The sequence below is a fragment of the Rhineura floridana genome, chromosome 1, assembly GCF_030035675.1.
Source record: "Rhineura floridana isolate rRhiFlo1 chromosome 1, rRhiFlo1.hap2, whole genome shotgun sequence".
Taxonomy (NCBI): Eukaryota; Metazoa; Chordata; class Lepidosauria; order Squamata; family Rhineuridae; genus Rhineura; species Rhineura floridana.
The window spans coordinates 302,295,797-302,319,410 of NC_084480.1; the positions used below are offsets into that span (position 1 = coordinate 302,295,797).

At 45.2% G+C, this 23,614-nt stretch overlaps 1 protein-coding gene across 1 annotated transcript in view; it reads left to right on the plus strand.

Moving 5' to 3' along the window:
• The window catches only part of TBC1D31 (TBC1 domain family member 31), a 46,942-nt gene that overhangs the window by 14,024 nt on the left and 9,304 nt on the right, over positions 1 to 23,614 (plus strand). Inside the window, exons 7-18 of the mRNA XM_061605970.1 lie at positions 2,388 to 2,588; positions 4,537 to 4,713; positions 5,654 to 5,733; positions 6,117 to 6,263; positions 8,162 to 8,295; positions 11,066 to 11,199; positions 13,635 to 13,814; positions 15,210 to 15,442; positions 18,785 to 18,937; positions 19,403 to 19,538; positions 20,368 to 20,460; positions 22,451 to 22,591. Of these exons, the coding sequence (XP_061461954.1) occupies positions 2,388 to 2,588; positions 4,537 to 4,713; positions 5,654 to 5,733; positions 6,117 to 6,263; positions 8,162 to 8,295; positions 11,066 to 11,199; positions 13,635 to 13,814; positions 15,210 to 15,442; positions 18,785 to 18,937; positions 19,403 to 19,538; positions 20,368 to 20,460; positions 22,451 to 22,591 (1,809 nt within the window). The remainder of the gene's footprint in view (positions 1 to 2,387; positions 2,589 to 4,536; positions 4,714 to 5,653; positions 5,734 to 6,116; positions 6,264 to 8,161; positions 8,296 to 11,065; positions 11,200 to 13,634; positions 13,815 to 15,209; positions 15,443 to 18,784; positions 18,938 to 19,402; positions 19,539 to 20,367; positions 20,461 to 22,450; positions 22,592 to 23,614) is intronic.

Consider the following 23,614-nt stretch of genomic DNA (forward strand, 5'->3'; position numbering starts at 1 on the left):
CAGAACTTGAAACAAAGGAGCAGAGCGGCGTTCTCTAAGCTCCTGATTTTTTCTTCCTAAGATGAAATTGGAGACACATCAAAAGGTTTCCGTTTCCAAGCATATAAGGGTATGATAACCCGCCCTCCACAGGCCACGTCCTCTTAGGTTTTTGTGTGAGTTGGCTGCTAGCATTGAGCTCCTTGGAGGAAATGTGGGATGGAAAGGTAACAAAGAAAGAATTGAATTTCTTGCTTAATTGATTACGTTTAAATTTTATTTGTGTTTCTTGTTCTCCTTCTCTTTAAGTTTTTTGTCTCAAAGTGACTTACAATCTTTTCAAAAAGCAAACAATACCGAATTTTTTTAAAAAAATCAAAAGATAAAATAACATCATTAACGACAAGTGCTCATCCTGCACTAACATAAAAAGGACACGTCCTACCCCGCCCAACATATAACAACTTATATTAATATAATATTAATAGAAATAATTTAAAGATCGTCATTTTATACAATAAACAGTGTAAACGGAGAGCAAACTACAGAGAGTACTAGGACCACAGGAGAAGTTAAACCATCACTGACTCCCAACAATTCACACACCTTCCAGAATAATTGGCCACCTAAAAATGGCAATGAGGTAATTGCAGGCGATATGGGCAATTGAAGAAAACAAACTTTTCCCCTCCTGTCTTCATTAGGAGCATGTACAGTTGCCATATATTGGGCCAGACCACTGGTCTATCTAGCTCAGTACTGTCCACACTGACTGGCAGCTGGTTTCAGACAGGGAATCTCGCCCAGCCCAGCCTAGAGATGTTGGGGTTTGAGTTTGAGGCCTTCTGCATGCAGAATTCTACGGCTCTTCCCTTGGGTGAAAGGGAAACCCGAGAGTCTGATCGCATGTCCTCTGGCATCACATCTAATTTGGCCCTTGTAGCACAACCCTATATATGTTTTCTTAGAATTAAGCCCCATGGAGTTCAATGAAGCTTATTCCCGGGTGAGTGAGTGTAGGATTGCAGCCTTAGTCACCTTTCTTTTGTCAGGATGACAAGTGTTGTAGAATGATAGACTTTACTGTGTTTCTTGCACATTTCATGATATGCACACAGTACAGTCATACCGCAGTTAACAAATCCTCCAGGAACAAAGCTTCTTTTAATGAAGGGTGTTTTTTATTTTTAAGGTGAAACAGACCACCATTGCTTGGGATAAACTTTCAAGCCTGTGTCTTTGCTTGGCTCTCAATAAACTGATAAGCCTGTGCCTTTGCTAGCCTGAAACTGACATGCCTATGAGTTTGCTTTGCATTAGAAGAGATCTCTGGCTTTCTCCCAGGGCTGGGAAGGAAAAGATCCGACACCATTCAGAGGCGGGGAAATAGGTGGATGCTGGGTAGGCACCCTTTAAAGTCCCTGTTGAAACTGCCCTCACCATTTATGAGCAGGTGTAGGCCCCTATCCCTATACTTTCCATGTTATTCTTACCTCTGGTGTCAAAGTTTCTGTTGAAGAAGTAATGTCCAGGAACGCATCTACTTTGTTAACCGAGGTATTAATTTATCTGAAAATCCAGGATCAGCAAAGATCCTTGATCCAAAGATACAGAACTGTTTCTTTGTTTGCCCATTCTCCCTCCCTTGAACACTTACAAAATAAAGTCTATGAAGTCTTACAGCACAATGCTATGCATGTCTACCCAGAAACGAGTCCTGTTGAATTCAGTGGGGCTTTCTCTCAGGTAAGTGGCATAGGTTTGCAGCCTTAAGCTCTTTGCACTGTTTCATCTTGCTAAATTGTTACGTCTGCTAATAAAGTGAAATTCTCAGGGGCGCTGTGTTTGCTGCTGTATTGTATGTGTTTCTAAATATTAGAATTGGGTCTTGTCTCATGCTCTTTGCCTCCACTGCAACAGCTGAACAAGATTCTTACTCAGATTCAGATTTGTGTGCGTATATGAATATGCATGGGTGCATAAATACAGTGAATGGTGGGATTGTGATACAGATGAAATGTGAAAGCCAGACCAGAAGAACAGATCTTGGTTGACAGGGTGCCCTTGGGAGTCTCTTTGAATCTCAGCTGTCCATTTGTAACAAGGCAGTAGTAATGACTTGTTTCACTGCTGATCCTGTGGATTTTTACAAAGCCCCATTGCATTCTGTGGAGCTTTCTCTCCAGCAAATGAATTTAGGATTGTAGCCTAAGAATTACTTTACACACTTCCAGGTCAATTCCAGCTATGCTCATTCAGATGCAAGTCCCATTTATTTCACTCTGACTTGCTTCCAAGTAAATATGACTGCAGCCCAGAAGTGCTGTAAGTGTCTTGGTTAAATGATTTTGGGAAATTTGTCCACTATGCATTCAATGCTCTTTTGCATCCCTTTCTTTGCCCTCTAGGTTCTTGGAGTGCTGAGTCAAGATAACATCATGAGATTTATCAATGTACGGACATGTAAGCTTCTCTTTGATGTCGGCAGCCACGAGGAGGGAATCAGCACCGTCACTATGAGCCCGAATGGGAGATACATTGCAGCAGTAATGGAGAATGGCAGCCTTAACGTATATAGCATCCAGGCTCTGACACAAGAAGTAAATAAGGTAAATAAGAAGAGCCCTGTTAGATCAGACCAAAGGCCTGTCTAGGCCAGCAGTCTGTTCTCACAGTGGCCAACCAGATGCCTTTGGGAAGCCCACAAGCAGGACATGAGCACAACCTCACTCTCTAGCTCATGAGAGTTGTAGGAGTACAGTGAAGTGCGTTCAAAGTATTGGGGCCGAGCATTTTCACACAACCTGTTCAGGTGTTACATTCTGGTGAGAATTATGGTTCTTGGGTTCTCCTTGCAATGAAGAAAGTCTCCAATGAAGAGAGCCTTTAATGAAATATGGTGGTATTGTTGTCACTATTATTATTGTCGTAGTCAAGGCGATTTGCAGAGTAAAGTAAATAAAAGGCAAGTCTGCCCCATGGAGCTTACAGTCTGGGGGTGAGGACAGCAAAGGGAGTCAAGATAACAAAAGGGTGAAACCGAGCAAGGTATCTCCATGGTCACCAGTTGAAAAGCTCTGATGCTTACCAAGAGCAGACTGAGTAGTCAGGAGGCTTCTGTAAATGCTCAATTAAAGATTGAGTTTGTTACATTCTTCCCATGGAACAGAAAGAGATGAAGGATGGACGACCACAGGAGGCTGTTTTCTCCCACATAGATCAAATTGCTGTTCTGTGGTGGTGGCCTTACAGGAGGGAATCGGGGCAGGGGCTGCTTAATCCTTCCAAATCCTGCCTCCTGCTTCTTCTGCCTGCACATCCCCTCCCCCTCCACCCAAAGACTTTCAATATGTTTCCCTCCAGCCAGGCTAACTTCCAGTGCTCTGCTGGGAGAATGATGACCTTGGTGGGGGAGGAGGGAGTTGCAGTGGAGAACCAGCGGGTAAGTGTCCCTCCCTCCCACCCAGTGATTTCCCCCTGCAAGCAACACCCCATGCATTTGCATTATTTTAGCGACTGCACAATTTCCTAAGGTAATCACTCTGCCTTCATTCCTGCTTAAGAGTTCTCTCTGGAGGATAACATCTGGGAACAGATTTATGATTTGAGACGGGTGGGGGACCACAGGCCCTGGGCCCAAATGAAGCCCCTCAGAACTCTCCCCAGGCCACACCCCTTCCCGGGCTACGCCTCTCCCCAACCCTGCTCCATGCCATCCCGAAGCGCCTTTGCCTGGCTGGCATGTGCCCTTGAACTGTGCTAATGCCTTTTGCTTGCCTGCATAGAAGACAGAGAAATGTGGATAAGCGTCAGCGTTTTACTTTTGCGTGGATGGAAACACGGCTACTGCACAAAAGTGAGACTCGCATCTATTGGTCTACCCTCTTTTGCCCCTGGCCCCAACCGGCCCCTTGAAGGTTGCCCATGGGGAAATGCGGCCCTTGGGCCGAAATTGGTTCCGCACCCCCAGTTTTGGGAAATGGCCGCAGCCTGTAAGAGGCAGGCCCTAAAATGGCCATTTTCATTTTCTGTGCCTGTCAACTGAAAAAAGCTATAATTTATTGGTATGTCATCTCAAATAGCCCTCTCTGGTCCATCATCAACTTTCTGAGGTAATGTGCTTGGGATCAAAAGCTGTTCTGGTTTCTCTTAGGAAATTCCTCTTGGTCATTACGAACAGAAGTGTGGCCCAGAAATTTCAGATTGACCCTATAGTCCAGATTCTTGTTCTACTCCCATCTGACTGCTTGACTCATTCTGCACTTTGACTTAGACCGAGAAAAATTGAATGAGGGACAAACTTCTTGTGAATAAGCATGCGGTCTATAAACAGTCAGCCCCAATTTTGAGTCTTATTGTCTTCTCCACTAATGCCTCTTGTTAGCTATGGAGCAAAATTGAGATAGAGTAACAGGCTTCTAGAATTAAATAAGCTCAACATCTCCAGCTCTGCAGTATACTCAGTATGATTTGTATTTAGACAGTGACTGACTCAGTTTTTCTGTGTTCCAGCATTAGAAAGTTGTTAATGAAGTGTCTCAATTTTGGGCTTCTCAGCCTCCCCCACCTCTGTTTAAAGTGATTGAAGAGCCATTCAAAGACAAGGTGGACGCAAACAAGCTTACAGTGCGAGTGACATCCAGAATCTCGGAGAGGCCGTGGAAATCAAAAGGGGGCAAAATCCAAACCAAAGTGTTAAGACCACAGCCAGATGTGTCCCATGAGGACAAAGAGGTAAGAACCTGTGGCCAAGATGGGACGCTTGAAGCGGAACATTCATGCATGGCACCCTGAGTTTCTTAGAGGAAGGATAGGATTAAAAATGGCACACAATATTTTGACTGATACAGGCTTATTTGTTAGGATTATGGAAGTTGAGCTTGATCAGAAGCAGGGAATCTTGGGTCTGGGGAAAGGTCAGTGTGGCCCTCCCGTCTTCTCTTATGACTTTCACCAGGCCGTACCCTCCTTTAATGCTTTTGTCTGGCTAGAATATGTCCTTGAACTCTAATAATGCCTCTTGCTTGTCTGGAAGGAGGATGGTGTGTGTGTGTGCATGTGTAATTCTGACTTGCAAGAGTCACGTCTGTTGCTGTGCCCACTTTTGCATCTAAATTCGCCCACCACTGGTATGTGGCCCCCAAAAGGTTGCCTATGAGAAATGGTGGCCCTCAGGCTAAAAAAACGTTCCCCATCCCTGGGCTAGAACATGATTGTTGGATTCCTTACAGCCAGGTAGATGCAAGCATCCCCATCTGGGAATCTCAGTCTCTTACCAAATGGCCATATTCTAGCCAGCAAGCCACTTCTGGGAGAAGGGAAGAAATCAGGTTTGGTGCATGCACTCACACACCTTGATTTTCAAAGCAGCTCAGCGCTGCCCCAGAGTGGCAACTCTGCCAGGCAGGGCTCAGACACTCCTGAAACCAAACTTTCAGGATGATCAGACCACAGCCATTTGGTAAGAGACTGAGATTCCCAGATGGGGATGCTTGCATCTACCTGGCGATAGAAGAGAAGACATTTAGAAATGAGAATCAAAAATGCGAAGGACAGAAAAGAGGGGCAATTTGATCTTAGTGAGGAACAGAAGACACTGCGAGGTGTGAACATTCATAATAGAGGAAAGGGGCAGGAAGGGCGAGCAAGAAATCACTTGTTGGTCCTCTTCTAGAATGAGCTGCCTGATGGACTGAACAAGAAGCGGCTGCAAGCCTTGCTGAAAGGATTTGGGGAGTATCCAGCAAAATACAGGTGTGTGAGTGCATGCACCAAACCTGATTTCTTCCCTTCTCCCAGAAGTGGCTTGCTGGCAGTTTTCCAGCAGGTGGTTTGCTGTTGCTTACCAAGAGGGCAACGCAGTGGGAAGGGTGACGCGGTGCAGATGCACCAGTGGAGCAAATCTGGCACTCCCGTGACACACTGCAAATTCACTGACCAAGCAAATTCAGTACTCCTGCCAGTGCGTTTGCACCATGGTAACCTCCCTGATGCCCTGCCCCCCCCCCCGGCCAATATAAGCAACAGTGACCCAGCATCTGGGAAACTAGCATAGTCGCTCCGCCCCACTCGGTGAGCCACTTCTGCCCAATTAAGTATAGCTGGTCTGTCTCTGCAAATCCACCTTGCAATTACAGGATGTTTGTTTGGCGGTCCTTGCTTCATCTTCCAGAGAATCACTTGGCCTTTAGCAGCCTGTTAGATAAAGGAACCCATTCAGCCTTTGCGCGCCTTCAGAATGAATACCCTATTAAAAGCAGAAAACTCCTGAGAGTCTTACAGAGGTAAACATGGAAATGTTTTTTTTTGGGGGGGGAGGAAAGTTTGCTGCATTTAATTTAATGTTTGCTGGCCAGCTGCCTGTATTATTCTGTTCATTCACACAAGATCTTTACAACTTGTGGAAACTCTCCAAGGTTTGAATGGCGTTTCTCTGAGAATCGTCCTATAGTCCACAATTTGGTATGCCCACATTGCTCATGCGACTTGTTTTAAAATCTTTGCTACCAGCAACATGTTCTATGTTTGCTTGTCTGTTCATTGGATTCGTATGCTGACCTTCAACATAAACATCCTTACAGTGGCTTGCAATAAATAAGATAAACTGTTAATAATAAAACTGTAAAATAGCAGATAAAACCAGATCTAGGTGTAGGGCCTGTTCTGCATATGCAGAATGAGGGGATAGGCTGGATTGTACCACTTTCAACTCCATGGTGGGGGGAATGCTTCACTTTGGTAAAAATTGAGACGTGAAAAAGCAACACAGCAGTGATCGAGTTGCATTAGAGCCCCTTTCCCCGATATGTTGTTGTACAGTGGTTGTTTTTTTTACCTTGCAGTGAGTTTTTAAATGGAGGAGAGTTCTTTTACAACGGGTGGGGAACCTATGGCCTTCCAGATGTTGTTGGACTCCATCTCCCACCAGCCCCGTGAAGAGAACTGTAATCCAGTAATATCTGGAGGGCCACAGATTCCCCATCCCTGATTTGCAACATTATATGCCACCTTTTCACAGCTCAAGGTTGATTGCATCGAGACACCCCAAGGGAAAAATAATAAAAACAGCAACATCAGAAGCAGCTAGATCTGCCCAAGTGGTTTCTGGAATAAACAGGTTTTACACCCTGTCCGCAGTGAGAAGAGATGCAGAAGAGCTGTGGCTCTGTGGCAGAGCACATGATTTGTGCACAGAAGGTCCCAGGTTCAATCCCCCGCATCACCAGGTAGCACCGGGAAAGACCGTTTTCTGCCTGAAATCCTGGAGAGCTGCTGCCAGTTAGTGTAGATAGTACTGAGCTAAATGGACTCCAGTGGTCTACCCTTGGTAGAAGACAGCATCCCAGGCTCCTGGGAGCTACTCTGGACCGCCACAGGGACATGACAGTAAAGGACCTGTGCCTTGCAGTTCATCTAATTTCAGGCAAGAAAGGGCCAGACCTGCAGAACGCGGAGGGTGTTTATCCATCAAATACCAGGTTGGGCCATTGGCCCGTCTAGCTCATACTGTCTCTACGCTGATGGGCAGCGATTTCAGACTGTCCTCCTAGTCTAAAGATGCCTGTGGATTGAACCAGAGAGCTGGCCAGGCTGTGGAGGGTTTCAGCAGGAAGCAGCAAGCACCTCGGATGGGGCCCAGAAGCCAACAGCCAAAGGAATTTGCCATCTCACTCTACTCCCTCCGTCCGTGCAATATGTGAAATGGTTCAGAACGATTTTATACGGCCGTCGAAAGGCACCGCGCGATGGCTCTGCTGTCATTCCACTGTGGCGAAACTCTCCTGCAAATATATCTCCATGTGGTTAGGCGGAACTTCTAGTCTAGAGAAGCTATGCTTGGTTGGGACAGAGTTAAAAATAAACCTGACTAGATGAGACTCGCCAGTGGCATAATCTCAGTCGTTCTCTCACCAACACCTTCTTTCAGTCACTCTTTTAAAAGGATCTTAAAGGAACCACTGCATAATTTATTGTTAAACTCAGCCTTGGCTGATCTGGTGCCCTCCGGTTGGTTTGGTTGCAGCCGCAGCCAGCACAGCTGTGCTGACTAGGGGTCATGGGAGTTGTAGTCCAAAGCATCTTGCAGGGACCAGGTTGACAAAGCTTGGTTTAACTCCTTTCTAGGCAAGATTCTTCCTAGCCAACATTTTTCTAAGCAGTTTCTTCTTCTGTCTGTGTACAGGACATTATCTACTCTAGCGCACTGGTCCACCATCTTTGGCGAGGTGCCTTACGTCCCTCTGCTGGCCTTCCCTTTTGTCAAACTCTTCCAGAACAATCAGCTCGTTTGCTTTGAAGTGGTCGCTACTGTGATTGGTAAGGAAGGAGCATTCTGGAACGACGGCACTCTCCTTGTTCCACAGAGGGTTTGACTTTGGCCATATTTGAGCACAGCCATTGCATTCTAAATGTCTTCCACAAGACATTTAGAATGCAAAATGCCCCTCGTTGCAATGGAAGGACGGCTGGTACCCCGAGGACTTCTGTGGAATGTGCCATATATCTGTGCAACTTGCACACAGGCACATGCCACCCCCAAGAGGACCTCTGTCAATAAGGCTTGGGTTACCCAGAATTGGAGATGGGTGGGAAAGGTTTAGCACTCCTTTCCTCAGTGTCCCCAAGTGCAATACATCACTTTTCCCAAATAACATTGAAGCAAACCATTCGCATCCTAGCGAGAACTGCATTTTGCAGCACACATACATGATTCTGGCTATTCCATTCCTCCTTCCCTGTCTCCCTTCTCCCATCCCAGTTTTCCATTTTTCTCCCCAGCTGTCAGCCAGCACTCCGTGACCACCAAACATGCACAATCCTTACTGGGCTGTTTTGGGAGGTTTCTTCCTCCTAAGGTTTTTCTTCCCTTTACAGGTTTTTTTTCCTGCAAACCTTGGCTTTCCCAAAGTCTACTGCTACCTCCCATTTGGGAATGAGTGGTGGTGTTTTGGCTGTATAATATGTTTTTTAATAATGTTTTTAACGCTGTTTTGTCTTAATGTATTTTAAGAATTGTTTTTATGATGCTTTAAAGTGTTTTTAGTGCCTTGTTTGCCGCCCTGGGCTCCTGCCGGGAGGAAGAGCAGGATACAAATTAAATAAATAAGAGTAAGAATAATACATAAGCAATGGGACTCACAGCCCGAATGCTGGAAATAGAAGGAATTATATGGGAGAAACCAAATAGGTGCAATCAAGGACATCATTCGCAGGGTCTTCTAAATCTGCTCCCTGTCCCTAGGAACTCAGGCTTTCAATCTTGTTCCTATCTACATGGTTCTCCCACTCTAGACTGGGGGTTTTTTTTGGGGGGGGGCAGAGTGCATTGTATTTATTATTATTTATTTATTATTTGATTTATACCCCGCCCTTCCTTCCAGCAGGAGCCCAGGGCGGCAAACAGAAACACTAAAAACACTTTAAAACATCATAAAAAGACCTTAAAATACATTAAAACAAAACAACGTTAAAAACATTAAAAAAAAACACTTTAAAAACATCTTTTTTAAAAAAAAAAAAAGGGTTAAAGATATTAAAAGACATATTAAAAGCAATTCTAACGCAGGCTGGGATAGGTCTCAACTTAAAAGAGATATTAAAAGAGACTTAAAAAACATATTGTACAATACGTCATTGATGCAGTGGTAGTAGCAGCAGCAGCAGTATTTTATATCCTGCCCGTCATTCCAGAAGGAGCCCAGGGCAGCAAACAACAAGCGACAAAACACCTTAAAAACAATCGCAATGCAGATGCAGACTATAGTGCGTTAGTGGTGGATTTAGATTGGACCATCCACACATCATTCTGCTTTATTAGTTGTTCTGTGATGCTTTCCCAAAGTTGTTGCATTATTGCTTTCTGGAGGAGCACTCTTGCACTATAGCGTAACCAAAAAATAAACCAGAACATTTGTGGTATAAAAAGTTGCAGGATTTCAGCAGGAAGTTACAGGACAGGCACTGACTGGAAATGAAGCTGTATGTCCACCCTGAAATGTAGCAGGTGCAAACAATATTGAAAGCAAGGCGATGTATGATGAGCACAAGTCGTCATAATGCTCAACAACAAAAGATGTCTGGAGGGCCCAAGAAAGTGGGACAAAATGTTTTGAAATGTCTTTTATTTTACAAAATATATAAGAGAATACCTAGCATTTATAGTAGTGCCATCTGAGTGTTCAAAGCACTTTCCGTATCCTTATCTCATTAATTCTTACAATAAACCTATTTGTTTTATTTATTTAAAAACTAGTTTTAGACATTCTTAAATCACTTTTCTTCCACTCGGGGAAACTCGAAGTGTGGAAATACAAATAAGACAATATTAAACAGCATGATAAATGTTCTGCTATACACAAACTTATTGTCCCAGTGTGGATCTTTATATAGCCAAAGTGGGATCATCCATGCGGAAGAGGTGTGGCAACCGTGTGCTCAGGAAGAGACCAAGGTTTGCAGAAGTGTAAAAATGATCTTTAGGGGTGAAAACCCAAAAAACAGTCCAATGAGGAATGACTAACAATAGCGCGTGGGGAGAGGGGAGAAAATCAGGGAGGCAGGTGAGGATGTTGGAATGGAGTATCCTGCAAGAGGGCACAGCTGGCAGCAACACCAAATAGGAGGACTCTGCGCTGCAACATTTTCTTGCAGGTCCCACTTGTAATAAGAAGAGTCCACAAACAGAGCAGATTATCAGTCCAAACTTCCCTTCAAGACCTCTTTCAAAAGCCAGGATTTCCCCAGGCACTGGAAGTCATATAGTGACAGGGCCTTATAGGCCTTTCTAAGGAGGGCGTTCCAGAGCTTCAGGACACCTGAAAAAGCTGTCTTCCTCCTGTCCATTTACTGAGCCTCGATCCGTCAAGGAATGGGGGGGGTGTAGAATGCAAAGCAGGACCTTGAACGTTGAATGGAAGGTGAATATGGGAGAAGGACGGGTCAGTATTGCTATCCCCCTGGTGAATCCACCAACCTTTTGAGCCTGAATTGGTCACTGGTGGGATGAAAACTCCAGGTGAAATTTCATTTGAGTGAAGTTGTTAGTGAAATGATCTGTTTTGTTTTGTTTTCTCTCTCTCTTTTTTAGTTAATTGGTGTCAACACTGGTTCGAGTTTTTCCCGAATCCTCCAATCAACATCCTCAGCATGGTGGAAAACATCTTGGCACATTACGACAAAGAACTGCTTCAGCATTTAATACATTACAATATAACATCACAGGTTAATGAGCATCATATAAGCTGTTCCTGCATAGAGTAGTAATAGGATGAGATTGTTCAATGGACAAACTGCCCAGATATTACCATTCTATGAAGAAGGCTGTGTATTATTTGCTTCTGCTCTGCTGTTGTCTGCCTGATTAATTTTCTTAATATAAGCTATAGTTTTCTCCCCCCCCCCATTGATGCCATCATTGCATCTAGCCCTTAAATTACCCCCCTTGCCCCTTGGTGAGTAACAGGTATTTCTGCGTTAGCCAGGTGCTTAGGTTTCCCTGTGACATGTTCAGTCTTTGCAGGCAGGTGGCCTTGATAACACTGTTAGAGTTATTGAATTTTATTAAGTAGGTGACAGTCTCAGACCACTTTCTTAGATGACAGTCTTATGCACATTTATCTGGGGGTAGGAAGCTGCCTTATAGTGGCCTGATTTGCAAATCCTGCTAAGCCAAACTGCTTTGACCAAACGCACAGAAGAACCTGCTGGATCAGGCCAGTGGCCCACCTAATCCAGCATCCTGTTCTCACAGTGGCCAACCAGGTGCCCATGGGAAGCCCGCAAGCAGGACCTGAGCGCAAGAGCACTCTCCCCGCCTGCGGTTTCCAGCAAGTGGTTTCTGGAAGCATACGGCCTCCAGCTATAGAGGCAGAGCATAGCCATCATGGCTGGTAGCTACTGATAGCCTTATCCTCCACGAATCTGTCTAATCTTCTGTTAAAGCCATCTGAGTTGGTGGCCATCACTGCCGCTTGCGGGAGCGAATCCCATCGTTTAACTGTGCTCTGTGTGAAGAAGCACTTTCTTTAGTTTGTCCTGAATCTTCCAACATAATCTTCATTAGATGTCCACTAGTTCTAGTGCTACCAGAGAGGAAGAAAAACGCTACCCACTTTCTCCATGCCATGCATAATTTTATAACCATCTATCCTTTACTGATTAATTATTACATTTATATCCCACTTTTTCCTCCAGGGAGCTCAAGGTGGCATGTATGGTTCTCCTCCCTCTCAGTGTTATCCTCACAACAACTCTGTGAGGTAGGTTAAGCTGAGAGACTGTAATTGGCCCAAGGTCACTCAGTGAGCTTCATGGCTGAGTGGGGATTGGAACCCTGGTCTCCAAGTTCTAGTTCAGCACTCTAACCACTGCACCACACTGGCTCTGTCACCTCTTAGACTCGCCTTCTCTCTAATCTGAAAAGCCCCAAATGCTGCAAGCTCCTTCGGTTGTTCTGCTTCTGCCCTGCCCTGAGATAAGCACAACTGGGATGTAAGAGGGGCATCATTTTCCATTCCACCTTGTATTCATCACATGCAGCGCTGTTTCTGTTCCACTGCAGCTTGTCTTCCATCCTTGGCTGTTGTGGCGAAATTACATAACTTACATAAATTATGTAAATTAGATTGTCATTATGTTGTTCCACCTCATTCATTTCAGTGCAAAGGACAAGCAATGAAAAGCAGGGCGAGGGAGTCATTGTTGGCGGACCGAAAGCAATGACAACAGCAAATACCAATCGTATTTCTGGATTGATTTCCATTCCAGACATAGGACTAACAAGCAAACATCAGCAATCTTCACTGCCATTTCCATTTTTGTCAGCATTCCCCGACATGCCTCGCCACAACTTTGCTTGGCATGTTGTCAGAACCCAGGGTTTGTCCTGCTGACTTGGAAATAAGTCCCATTAAAATCAAGGGTCCTGCTCTCAACTAAGTGTGGTTTGGGGTAAGGCTGGACAAATCTGTTAATTTCCAGGCATAGCAGTTCTCCGGGAGCACTAAGCAACGAGCCGAGGTTTCGACAGCACACCAAGCGAAACCACGGTGCAGCAATAGGAACAAAGCATGCTTGTTTGTGTATGCTTTGCTTAGCACGATGTGCAAACCAGGACACTGAGTCAGGCCATTGATCCATCTAACTCAGTACTGTCAACACTGACTGTCAGTGGCTCTCCAGGGTTTCTGATTGGGGTGGTGGTCTTTCCCAGCCCTACCTGGAGACACCCGGGGTTGAACCTGGGATCTACCCCTGAGCTACAGCCCTTCTGATGAACACAGTCATTCTTACTTCTAAGTAAGCATGCATAAGATTGTAGTGTTAGCTCCTTGGAAGAGACGACTCTTAAAGATAACCCACTGTTTCTTCAGAAGAAGAAACTTGTTTTCTGCAGTGGCATGTTAATTTAGTACAGTTCCTCAACATGTACTGGGGAATAAAGGATTTGTCCTCCTTCCTGGAGCAGCTTCCCTTCTCTACTACAGATCTACAAGAGCTGATCCCACTTGAAATAGGCAGCCCGGGAACTGATGGCAGGGGACGGAGTTTTCTGTAAGACAGAGCATTTTGAAGGAAAAACTGTCCTTGTTTTCAAACTTGTCTACTGGTGTTGTGTTCAGGTTGCAACAACCATTGATTTCTCCACCTGATCCTAGGTTTATGCCTGGCCTCTTCTGGAAACCATGTTCTCCGAGGTTCTGACAAGGGAGGAATGGCTGAAGATGTTTGATAACATCTTCTCCAACCACCCATCATACTTTCTGATGGTGGTTGCCGCTTACATCATATCTTCCAGAGCTCCATTGCTTCACTGTAATCAGAAAGATGACTTTGAGGTAAGCACCTTGCTGGCTGAAGGGTATCTATATTCACTCTGTTCTCTCTCTCTCTTTAGTTCAGCAACGTCTGGAGTGGGGATGGGGATGGGGATGAATCTGCCAAACGTGGACTGCAAAGCAGACTCGCCGGATCTGATCTGGATGGATCGTGATCTGTATCGGATCACAGGTCCATTCCAGAATCCGGAGTCCTGTGGATCCCCTTACAAGGCAATCCGAGGGCTGCAGCCCTGCTTCTGTTCTGATAAAAGCAATTTCTTGCCTTTAAAAAGATTTTTTTAACAAAACAGGCAATCCAGCTGCTCCAAGCAAGAAATAACATTTCCCAGAACAGGGGCAGCCCTCAGACCATAACATGGGCATGGTTGGTTGGTTGGTTGGTTGGTTGGTTGGTGCCTTTGGGTTTCTGTGCATATTTTTTAAGGATTTTCCCTTCAAAATCTACACTGAAATGGGATGGGACAGACTTCATCCTGTCCCCATGCAGAATTGACAGAACCTAATCTGTCCCTTCCTAATCTGGAGAGCTGCAGATTAGCCTTTCTTGCTCTAGACCAGTGTTCTTCAACCTTGGGAAGCAGGTGCTGTTGGACTACACCACCCATCATCCCCAGACAGCTTAAGCAATGGTCACAAATGATTAGAGTTGTAGTCCAACAACAACTGGGGACCAAGGTTGAAGATCACTGCTGTAGTCGAAGGCCAGTGCCACTTAGCATGAAGGGTGTCACAAATGTGGATCACAAACACTCGGGTTGCATGACACACCGAATCCAGAGCAAAAAAGGTGTAACCTCTCATCCTAACTGGGCTTCACATCATTGACAGGAGGCAGTAGCCCCATGTGTATGCTACTTCTGTGGTCTTCTTGGATGAAGGACTTCCTACAAACCTGGTGAATAAAAGAAATACAAATGTCAGGGAAAGGGCATCATGGGGTGACTTTTTGACAGGGAGAGACATTGCAGTTTTTCCCATTGTGACTCCTGCTGTTGAATTTCCCCTTAATGTGGGACAAGGCCTTTGTCAGGGATAGAGCTAGTAGCCTCTGAGCTTAGAAGGGTGAAATCTTTTGGAGCAGTTGGTGGTAATGTTGTGGTACTATCCTGTGAATGAGTGCAGTGCAGGATTTGTCAGTGTCAAGGCTGGGGCACCTGTGGCCCTTCAGATGTTGCTGACCTTGAACTCCCATCAGCCTCAGTCAACATGGCTGATGGCTAGGGATAATGGGAGGTGTAGTTCAGCAACATCTGGAGGGTCAGATGTTCCTTTTATGTTCCCAAGTGGTGGTCAAGCTGCATGAATCCTAGGAAAGTTGAGCAACTCAGTGAGGATTCGCCCTGTATTTCTTTATTTCTTTTTCTCTTTAACCCAAGTTCACCTTTGTTGCAGTATTTTTTCCATCATCGGAACAACCTTGACATCAGCGCTGTGATTAAAGAGGCCTACCATCTCATGGAGTGTACCCCAGCAGACATCCATCCCCGCCGTATGCTGGATGACTTTGTGCCGCTGACCAAGGGGCAGTACCCAATATTTAACAAGTACCCCAAGTTCATTGTGGATTACCAGTCTCAAGAGCGAGAGCGAATCAGACAAGATGAAATAGAGTACCTGCGAGAGAGGTATTGAATTGATGGCGGCAGGGAATCAGGGAGGAGAGTGGCCTGTTTCACGGTTCTGTTGAAAAGGTGAATGGCAACTGAAGTTAAGGCGTTGGGGTAGATTGGGAAACTGGACTACACCTCAAGAAGATCTAGCCCAATCTTGTGAAGCAGGACTTGAACACAGAAACATCATAGTTAAGGAGATCGAGATGTTAGGTGATGTAGCAGACTGGTTTCTCTGTTGCTCCAGAGGACTAGAGCCAGTGGATGGAAATTGCAGGGAAGCAGATTTTGGCTAGACATTATGAGAAACTTTCTAATGGCAATAGCTGTCTGACAGTGGAACTGTCTGCCTTGTGACATGGCAGGTTCTGCTTCGCAAAGGTTGGATGGCTACCTACCAGGGGTGCTGTGGTTGCATCCTGGATGGAGCAGGGGATGGGACCAGAAAAACAGTGGGGCACCTCTAGCCAAGAGATGCCCATGGGACAGTGGGTGCAGAGCGGCAAAGATGTGGCACAGCCAGAGGAGGGGTTTGCGGACATAGCTGAACAGGAACGCAGAGCACTGTTTCTTTGCCTGCGTGGTTCAGTTTCAAACGGTGCAACTAAAGGTAAATGGGTCACCAGACATCATTGTCTCGTCTGGTGACGTTGTGACTTGATTTGCACAGCAGGCTGTTTCTCGACCTTCAGTGTGAAGCAAAAGCAACACCAGAGCATTCGAAGAAAAAACTGTCTTCTTTTTTTTTGGCTCACCCACCCATCTCCAGTAGATTAAATGTATAGCCTTTGGGAGCAGACAGAATAATTAGGAAAAAATAGTACAAGGAACCATTCCCCCTCCCCCATTTCAGCCTGTATTTCTCTATCACCTATGCCAGGGATGGAGAAGCATTTTGGCCCAGTATGCCAGATCTTTATCTGCCCCCCCCTTTGACAGATAGGCAGGACAAACCACCTGTTAGTCATCTGACATCATAACAGTTGTTGGGTGCATAGGAAAGGCTGAGCACAGGGCTTCCAACAGGCTTTGCGCACCACCTCCCAAATGATTGACAAATGTGAGCTGTTGGGCATTTGGAGGTGCTGGACAAAGTACTTTGTAAATCCTGTTCTCAGCGCTTCCCAAGTGCCTAGCATAGGGCCAGCAAAGTGCTTTGCATAGTGGTTCCCAAGCCTGGGAAAAGTTTCGCAGTGGGGCTTTGCAGGCACTGCTAACTGGCCAAGCCCTGCCTTTACCTGCAATGCACCTGATGTCATATAGGATGTCAGGTGTAGGACAGGTGACTGTGGCTTGTGCCAAACAGCCTTGTGGGCCAAATGCAGAGGACTGGTGGGCTGGATTAGGCCTGCAGGCTGGAGGTTCCCCACCTCTGATCTCTGACTTTATAAATATGTAATGCAAGACACGTTACTCTTAACAGCATGTTCAGTTTATATTGTGTTTTCACACACTTCAAGCGGTTCAGTTAAGCTCACTTGGCCAGAGTATGTAGGCGCTGGTCAAGATGGGAGCCAAAGCTGTCTGGCATTTTAGAGTAAATACCATTTCCTACTTTGAACTAAGGAAGGGGTTCTCTGCCTTGTTCCGATCCGCTTGTGTTCCGATAGTCCGTCGTACATTCCTGATCTGCCCTTTTTTTGTTCCCACTTGCTTTTGCACTTGCAAATTTGATCCGCTAATTTTTTTTATTTGCGGAAAAATGTGATTTTTAACAAAAATGCTTATGACAATGTTTACGGTGTTCTGTGTGTTTTTTTCCTATTTACATATCAGTTAGGCAGATACAGGAATATCCCGCATTAACGTATGCAATGGGTCCAGAGCGAGTACGTAAACTGAAAGTGTACTTAAAGTGAAGCACTACCTTTTTTCACTTGCGCCGCCACTGTGCCACCTCTCCTTCACACGGAGCCTCAAAGCCCCGCGCTAAAGCCTCTGCTGCGGCTCTGCAGTGCCTCTGCTGCTGCAGCGCCGCACCTCCCAGCTGATTTGCAGTCGTGCAATTGCGCGATCGGGTCTCTTTCCACCCCCCCACGCACTGAAAGTACAGGCCACAACCAAAGGTTAAGTGTCCGTTCTTGCGAAGCAAGCGTACGTAAACGGGAATGGTGCTACTGTAAGTATATCCGTACTCATGAGTGTCCTTAAAGTGAAGGTCCATATAGCGGGGTATTTCTGTAATCACTTTTGAGTCTGTCTCTTGCCTCGGGCTAACTGTAGTGCTGTTCGATGATTCCCTCCCCCTTTCGCTATTTGCTATTAAAAAGTGGCCAGAGGAAGGGTGGAATGGTACCCTACAGGATTCCTGAACTGGTAGTAGCGCAGCCAAGAGGATTCTCTCTGATGATGACAGTGTGGGCCCGTGTGCTTATGCCATATAGCAATAGGATGGGCAGTGCCCATGGCAGACAGATGCACGTGTACCATGCACTTCAGTATAAATAAGCATTGTCATCCCTTCCCCAGCAGCAGTACTCATGGACTTAGAAGAGAAAGCCAAATAAATTTGCTTGCTGGTAGTAGCTGCTATTGCACTCAAGTTATGTCTGCTGCATTGCAGCAAAATGTAATTATTTTCGTAATTAGCATAATGCGCAGACCTGACCACTTAATATATAGCAAGGAGAGGCAGTCAATTTTTTCACATACGTGTGTAAAATAGCATCAGAGTCAGTCAGTGCAATCTGCACTCTCTGCAACCAGGTGTTATTTAAGGCCCCAGCCTACACAAAACACCCACGCAGAGTATCTGCTGTGCTGTGTACAGTATCTGTGAAATGTTTCTAAAAGAAAAATTTACATAGTGTTTTATAGATGAAAACAAAAATTGCATTGCATTGAAACATCGTTGGGTAAAACAACATTTTGTTCTATGATTTCACTTGATACTGAATAATGAACGTAATGTTTACTTAACCTAAACATTATTTAAGGAACAAAAGAATTAGAGAACAGACTGAGTTGGTCTAAGAAAAACAACTAACATTAATGTTAATGGCCATTTCTGAGAATTAACAGAACAACTAGAAATTTGGAGGGAGACTAATGGATGTTAATGGTGATTGTTATCACCTAGGCAACCATTAAGAATACATCAACTTAGAGGAAATACAATAACGAAGATTATTATGTAAAATTAGGGGGATTTTTTTAAGTGTCGATGACAGCCGCGGCCCACTGCAAGAAATCAGTGCCAGTCTGAAAAGACAGTAGACTGTCAGATGGAGTTGAAATCCGGTATTAAGTCCAATTTTGCGGATATTCTCCCCCATTCCTACTTTGAACTGAAAACATAATAGACTTCCTTGAACTCTTCCTGTATTAGACTGTCGAGTATGAAATTGTTCTCTGCAGACAGTTGGTTCAAGAGATAGAGGCTAAGGCAATCGAGCGCAGAGTGGAAGATGAAACTTGGTATCGGAAACAAGAGCTGCTTCACGAGGCTGAGGAGCAAAGGAGGAAGATTCTGCTTAAGGAAGAGGAGAAACTAGCAGAGCAACGGCGGAGGTATATACCATTTTCGTGTCCTTGGTTTTGACTGCAGACACTTTTGAGAATTTTACTAAAAGGACTGCTGTTTGCCGATGGACTTGAACTAGATTTGTCTTGCTAAAAAAAAAGGTTTTCATCTTGCAAAATGGAGTTTATCTGTTCAGAATACGTCTGCAAAGACTTCTACATTATTGGGCATACAGTGAGAATTGCTACAGTAGTAACAGACAACACCTGCTGACATTTCACACTGTACATCACCCTTCTCCAGCCTTGTGTCCTCCGGAAGTTGTTGAACTACAACTCCCATCATCCCCGACCATTGGCCATGTGGACTGGGGCTGATGGGAGTTTGGAACCCTAAACATGTGGAGGGCACCTGGTTAGGGAAGGCTGCTGTTCTACGCTTGTCACTTCTGCATCACCAAAGGTTCATTTCGTCCAGTCTGTAATCCCTGTTGTGTTTATCGGTTTTTGAAGGCTAGCTGCTGTGAAGAGAGAGCTGAAAATAAAGGAACTGCAGTTATTGGAAGCTGCAAGGAGGCGTTTTCTGAAGTACCAGCAAGATCAGCGGGAAATGGAGCTCAAGAGGCTTGACGATGAAATTGCAAGAAAGGTAGCCTGATCCCCTTTGGAGAAATGACAGTGAGGTGCCTTGCATTATCTCAAGGGTTGGGAACGCTCTAGATGCCTTTGGACTCCAACTCCCATCAGTCTCAGTCATCATCGCCCATGATCAGGGATGATGGGAGTTGGAGTCCAGCAGCATCTGGAAGGCCCCAGGTTCCCCAGCCCTGTTTTACTCCTCTGCCTTGAAACACCTGTCATCCTACCTCACCGCCTGTGTCTGTGTTGGAATTGCTTTGTAATCTATTTTTTTAAAAAGAAGGTTTAAAAACATATGTTTTTAAAGGTTTTTAAATATGTTTTTAACGGTTGTTTTGTTTTAATATATTTTAAAGTCTGTGTTTATGTTGTGTTTAAGTGTTTTTAGTGCTTTTGTTTGCTGCCGTGGACTCCTGCTGGGAGAAAGGGCGGGATATAAATCTAATTAATAATAATAATAATAATACCTCTTTCTTTCTCTTCCTTGGCTGTTCACCAAGCCAAAACTGGAGGGCAAAACCAACAGGCGTGACTTCCTTCAGGGCTTCTTGGAGCACTCTCTCATTTCCCAGAGAGTAGGGCTGTCCACCAGCCTCTTGAGGCAGAGTTAGATGGGCAGCTGGTGTCTCCATGGCTGGGTGAGAGTGTGGATCCAGCCCCAAAGCCACTGTGGGAGAGTTCATCCTCCCAGGCTGAAAAAGTTAGCCACCACTAGTCTAGATCCAGTAGACAATCTGGAGGCAGAGGCTGATGGCAGAAGATGTTAAGGGAGGTTGTTCTAGGTTACTAAATGGCTTCTCCACCCCTTCTTTTCGGCTGACTATGTCTATCTGTCCTAGGCATCTATGAGAGATCAAGAAACGGCTGCTACAGTTCAAGATGTAGAAGTCCGACAGATGGAGCTCAAAACCCAAAGACAGCTTTTTGAACAGGTACGTGGACACTGCCTGATGCTGTGAAGGAGGCGAAATAGGCATCTTGCCTGGAGCATGCCTTGCCCTAGTTATTCTACTGTGGCTCAGTGCCAGTTTGATGCATCTCTATAGAGGATCAGACCTTGATCCTCTCCACTGACAAATAAGAGATCCAACATAGACGGAGTGCTGAGCCCATTGAAAAGTGGACTGTGTCAGAGAGGGCTACGTTTGATTCTGCCCTGCCTAATCTGAGCTGCAGAAAGGCAAAGGGCTAGAAGTACAGTGTGGCCAGAGATGGTGGTGTATGGGGCAGGGCCTCATGTGGAGACGAAGATGAGTCTACATGGGGACATCAGCACACAGCGATGGACCTGCCTGCCTACCATTCCCATCAGAAGCGCACTCTCCTCAGCCTGCCAAGCAGCTGTAAGGCAGACTGGCAGGGGAGTGTGATTTACATGGAGATGAAGGCACAGAGAGATAGCCTTCCCCATGCACCATCATCTGTTCAACCACAAAATGCATTAACCATACTCACTGGTTGGAAGCCGGAAACAACTGCCCGGGTCAAAAATCAGCAGTCAACCTTTCAGCAGCCAAATCAGTGGCCGACACTGATGTAGCAACAAAAGCGTGGAGGAGGGGGGTATTTGATTAATGATCCTGACTTTAGTGTTCAGTGATGTATCTTTGCATTTGAGGACCTTTTCTAGTTGTCTCATAGCTGCCCTCCCTAGTCCTAACCTTCTTCTGATTTCTTGACTATGGTTTCCATTTTAGCTAATGACTGTGCCAAGGTATTCATAATTCTTGACAAATTCAATGTCCTCATTATCATTCTTTGAAGTAGCATAAATCTTCTGTTGTCATTACTTTAGTCTTTTTGACGTTCAGCTGTAGTCCTGCTTTTGTGCTTTTCTCTTTAACTTTCATCAGCATTCGTTTCAAGTCATTACTGGTTTCTGCTAAGAGTATGGTATCATCTGCATATCTTAAATTATTGATATTTCTCCCTCCAGTTTTCACACCTCCTTCATCTTGGTCCAATCCTGCTTTTTGTATGATATGTTCTGCATATAGATTAAATAAATAGGGTGATAAAATACACACCCTTTCCAATGGGGAACCAGTCGGTTTTTCCATATTCTGTCCTTACAGTAGCCTCTTGTCCAGAGTATAGGTTGCTCAAACAATCAGATGCTGTGGCACCCCTATTTCTTTTAAAGCATTCCATAGTTTTTCGTGATCTACACAATCAAAGGCTTTGCTGTAATATATAAAGCACAGGGTGACTTTCTTCTGAAATTCCTTGGTCTGTTCCATTATCCAACGTATGTTTGCAATATGATATCTGGTCCCTCTTCCTTTTCTAAGTCCAACTTGGACATCTGGCATTTCTCACTCCATATATGGTAAGAGCCTTTGTTGTAGAATCTTGAGCACTACTTTACTTGCATGGAATATTAAGGCAATAGTTCAATAATTACTGCATTCTGGGATCCCCTTTCGTTGGAATTGTGATATACATTGAACGCTTCCAGTCTGTGGGCAATTGTTTAATTTTCCATATTTGTTGACAAATTTTTGTCAAAGTTTGGACAGATTCTGTCTCAGTAGCTTGTAGCAATTCTATTGGTATGCCATCTGTTCCTGGTGATTTGTTTCTTCCAAGTATTTTAAGAGCAGCTTTCACCTCGCATTCTAAAATTTCTGGTTCTTCATCGTTTGGTTCCTCCGTGAATGAATCTGTCATCCTGGCATCTCTTTTATATAATTCTTCAGTGTATTGCTTAATATTTTAAAAAAATCTCTAAGCGGTGTACGACATAAAAAAGAATAAATAATATCATCAAAACAGAAATATAACACCAAACCAGTAAAACAGTGATATAGAAGCATATGAAAACAGGGAATTCAAACAAATCAAATCAAGGTCCGACCTTCTGTTCCACGCTCATTTCTAGCCAGAGCCATGCCACAACTGTCTCTCTCTTTCCCTCGACAGAAACTTCTCAAAGAGCAGGAAGCTGCGACTCAGGAAGTGAAAGGGTTGCTGGACACTAGCCGGCAAAAAGCTGACCTGGAAGAGCAACTACTTCAGAGGCTGATTGAAATTGAGCAGGATGGGGAACGGAACGCTCAGCAAGTAAGAGCCAACAGCCTGGGCCTCTAGCAACAGAAGTGCATAAATCTTCTTAGCTCCTGTTCCTTAACCTTGTGCTGGAATGGGTTAAGAGTTCCTTCCTTCGCAGGAGTGGGGAACTTCCAACCGGAGGGCTGAATGCAGCTCTCTGTCTGACCCTGAAGATTCTTTCCAGGCTGCACCTGTCGCCGGCTCTCCTCCTTGCCCTCCCGGAGTCCTTTTGTCCGCCTGGAACGTGTCCTTGAACTGTGATAATGCCTCTTGCTTGCTCAAATGGAGAGATGGGAGGGGGGTGAGAAACCGCTAGCTTTTTTTATACAGCTGGAATGTAGCCTGGTGGACAGAGGTAAGAGTCGCATCTGTTGCCCTACCGGCTGCGGGTACATTTCACTACTGGCATTCGGCCCCCGGAAGGTTGCCTACAAGGGCATGCGGCCCTCGCTCTGGAAAAAGTTCCCTACTCGTGTTCTGTCGTTTTGGAAGGAAAATAACCTGCTGGGGGGAAATGTGTCTTTCGACCACCAACAGTGAAAGTTCAGGGACAATGACTTAGACTTAGCTCTTGCTTCTTCAACTTTCCTTTGTTGCCCTGATGCCGCCACCTCCTCCCAAGAGAGAATTAGGCATGCAACCCTCTGCCGACATCACTGAGGATAACTCTCTGTGTCAGGGCAGTTTATAAAAGGGGGTTTGAAGGTGGTAAGAGGCTCAGGAGCCATTTGCTTATGGGAGGAGACCACAGCTTGATGACAGAGCACATTCTTTCCACTCAGCTGGTCCCCAGTTTCATCCTTGGCATCTTTGGTTAGAAGGGTCGGATAGCAAGTGATGGGAAAGATGTCTGTTGGAGACCCTGGGCAGCACATGCCAATCTAGAGTAGACAAGGCTAGGTGAGGTTGTCTTGTTCTAATGAAGCTTCATACAGGAGCGATGGAGCAGGGGTGTGGAGCCGCCCTCCTGACAGTGGCATCAATACCTCTTACCTGGATGGTGCAGGAGCAGACTGGGGGCAATGTCAGGGCAGA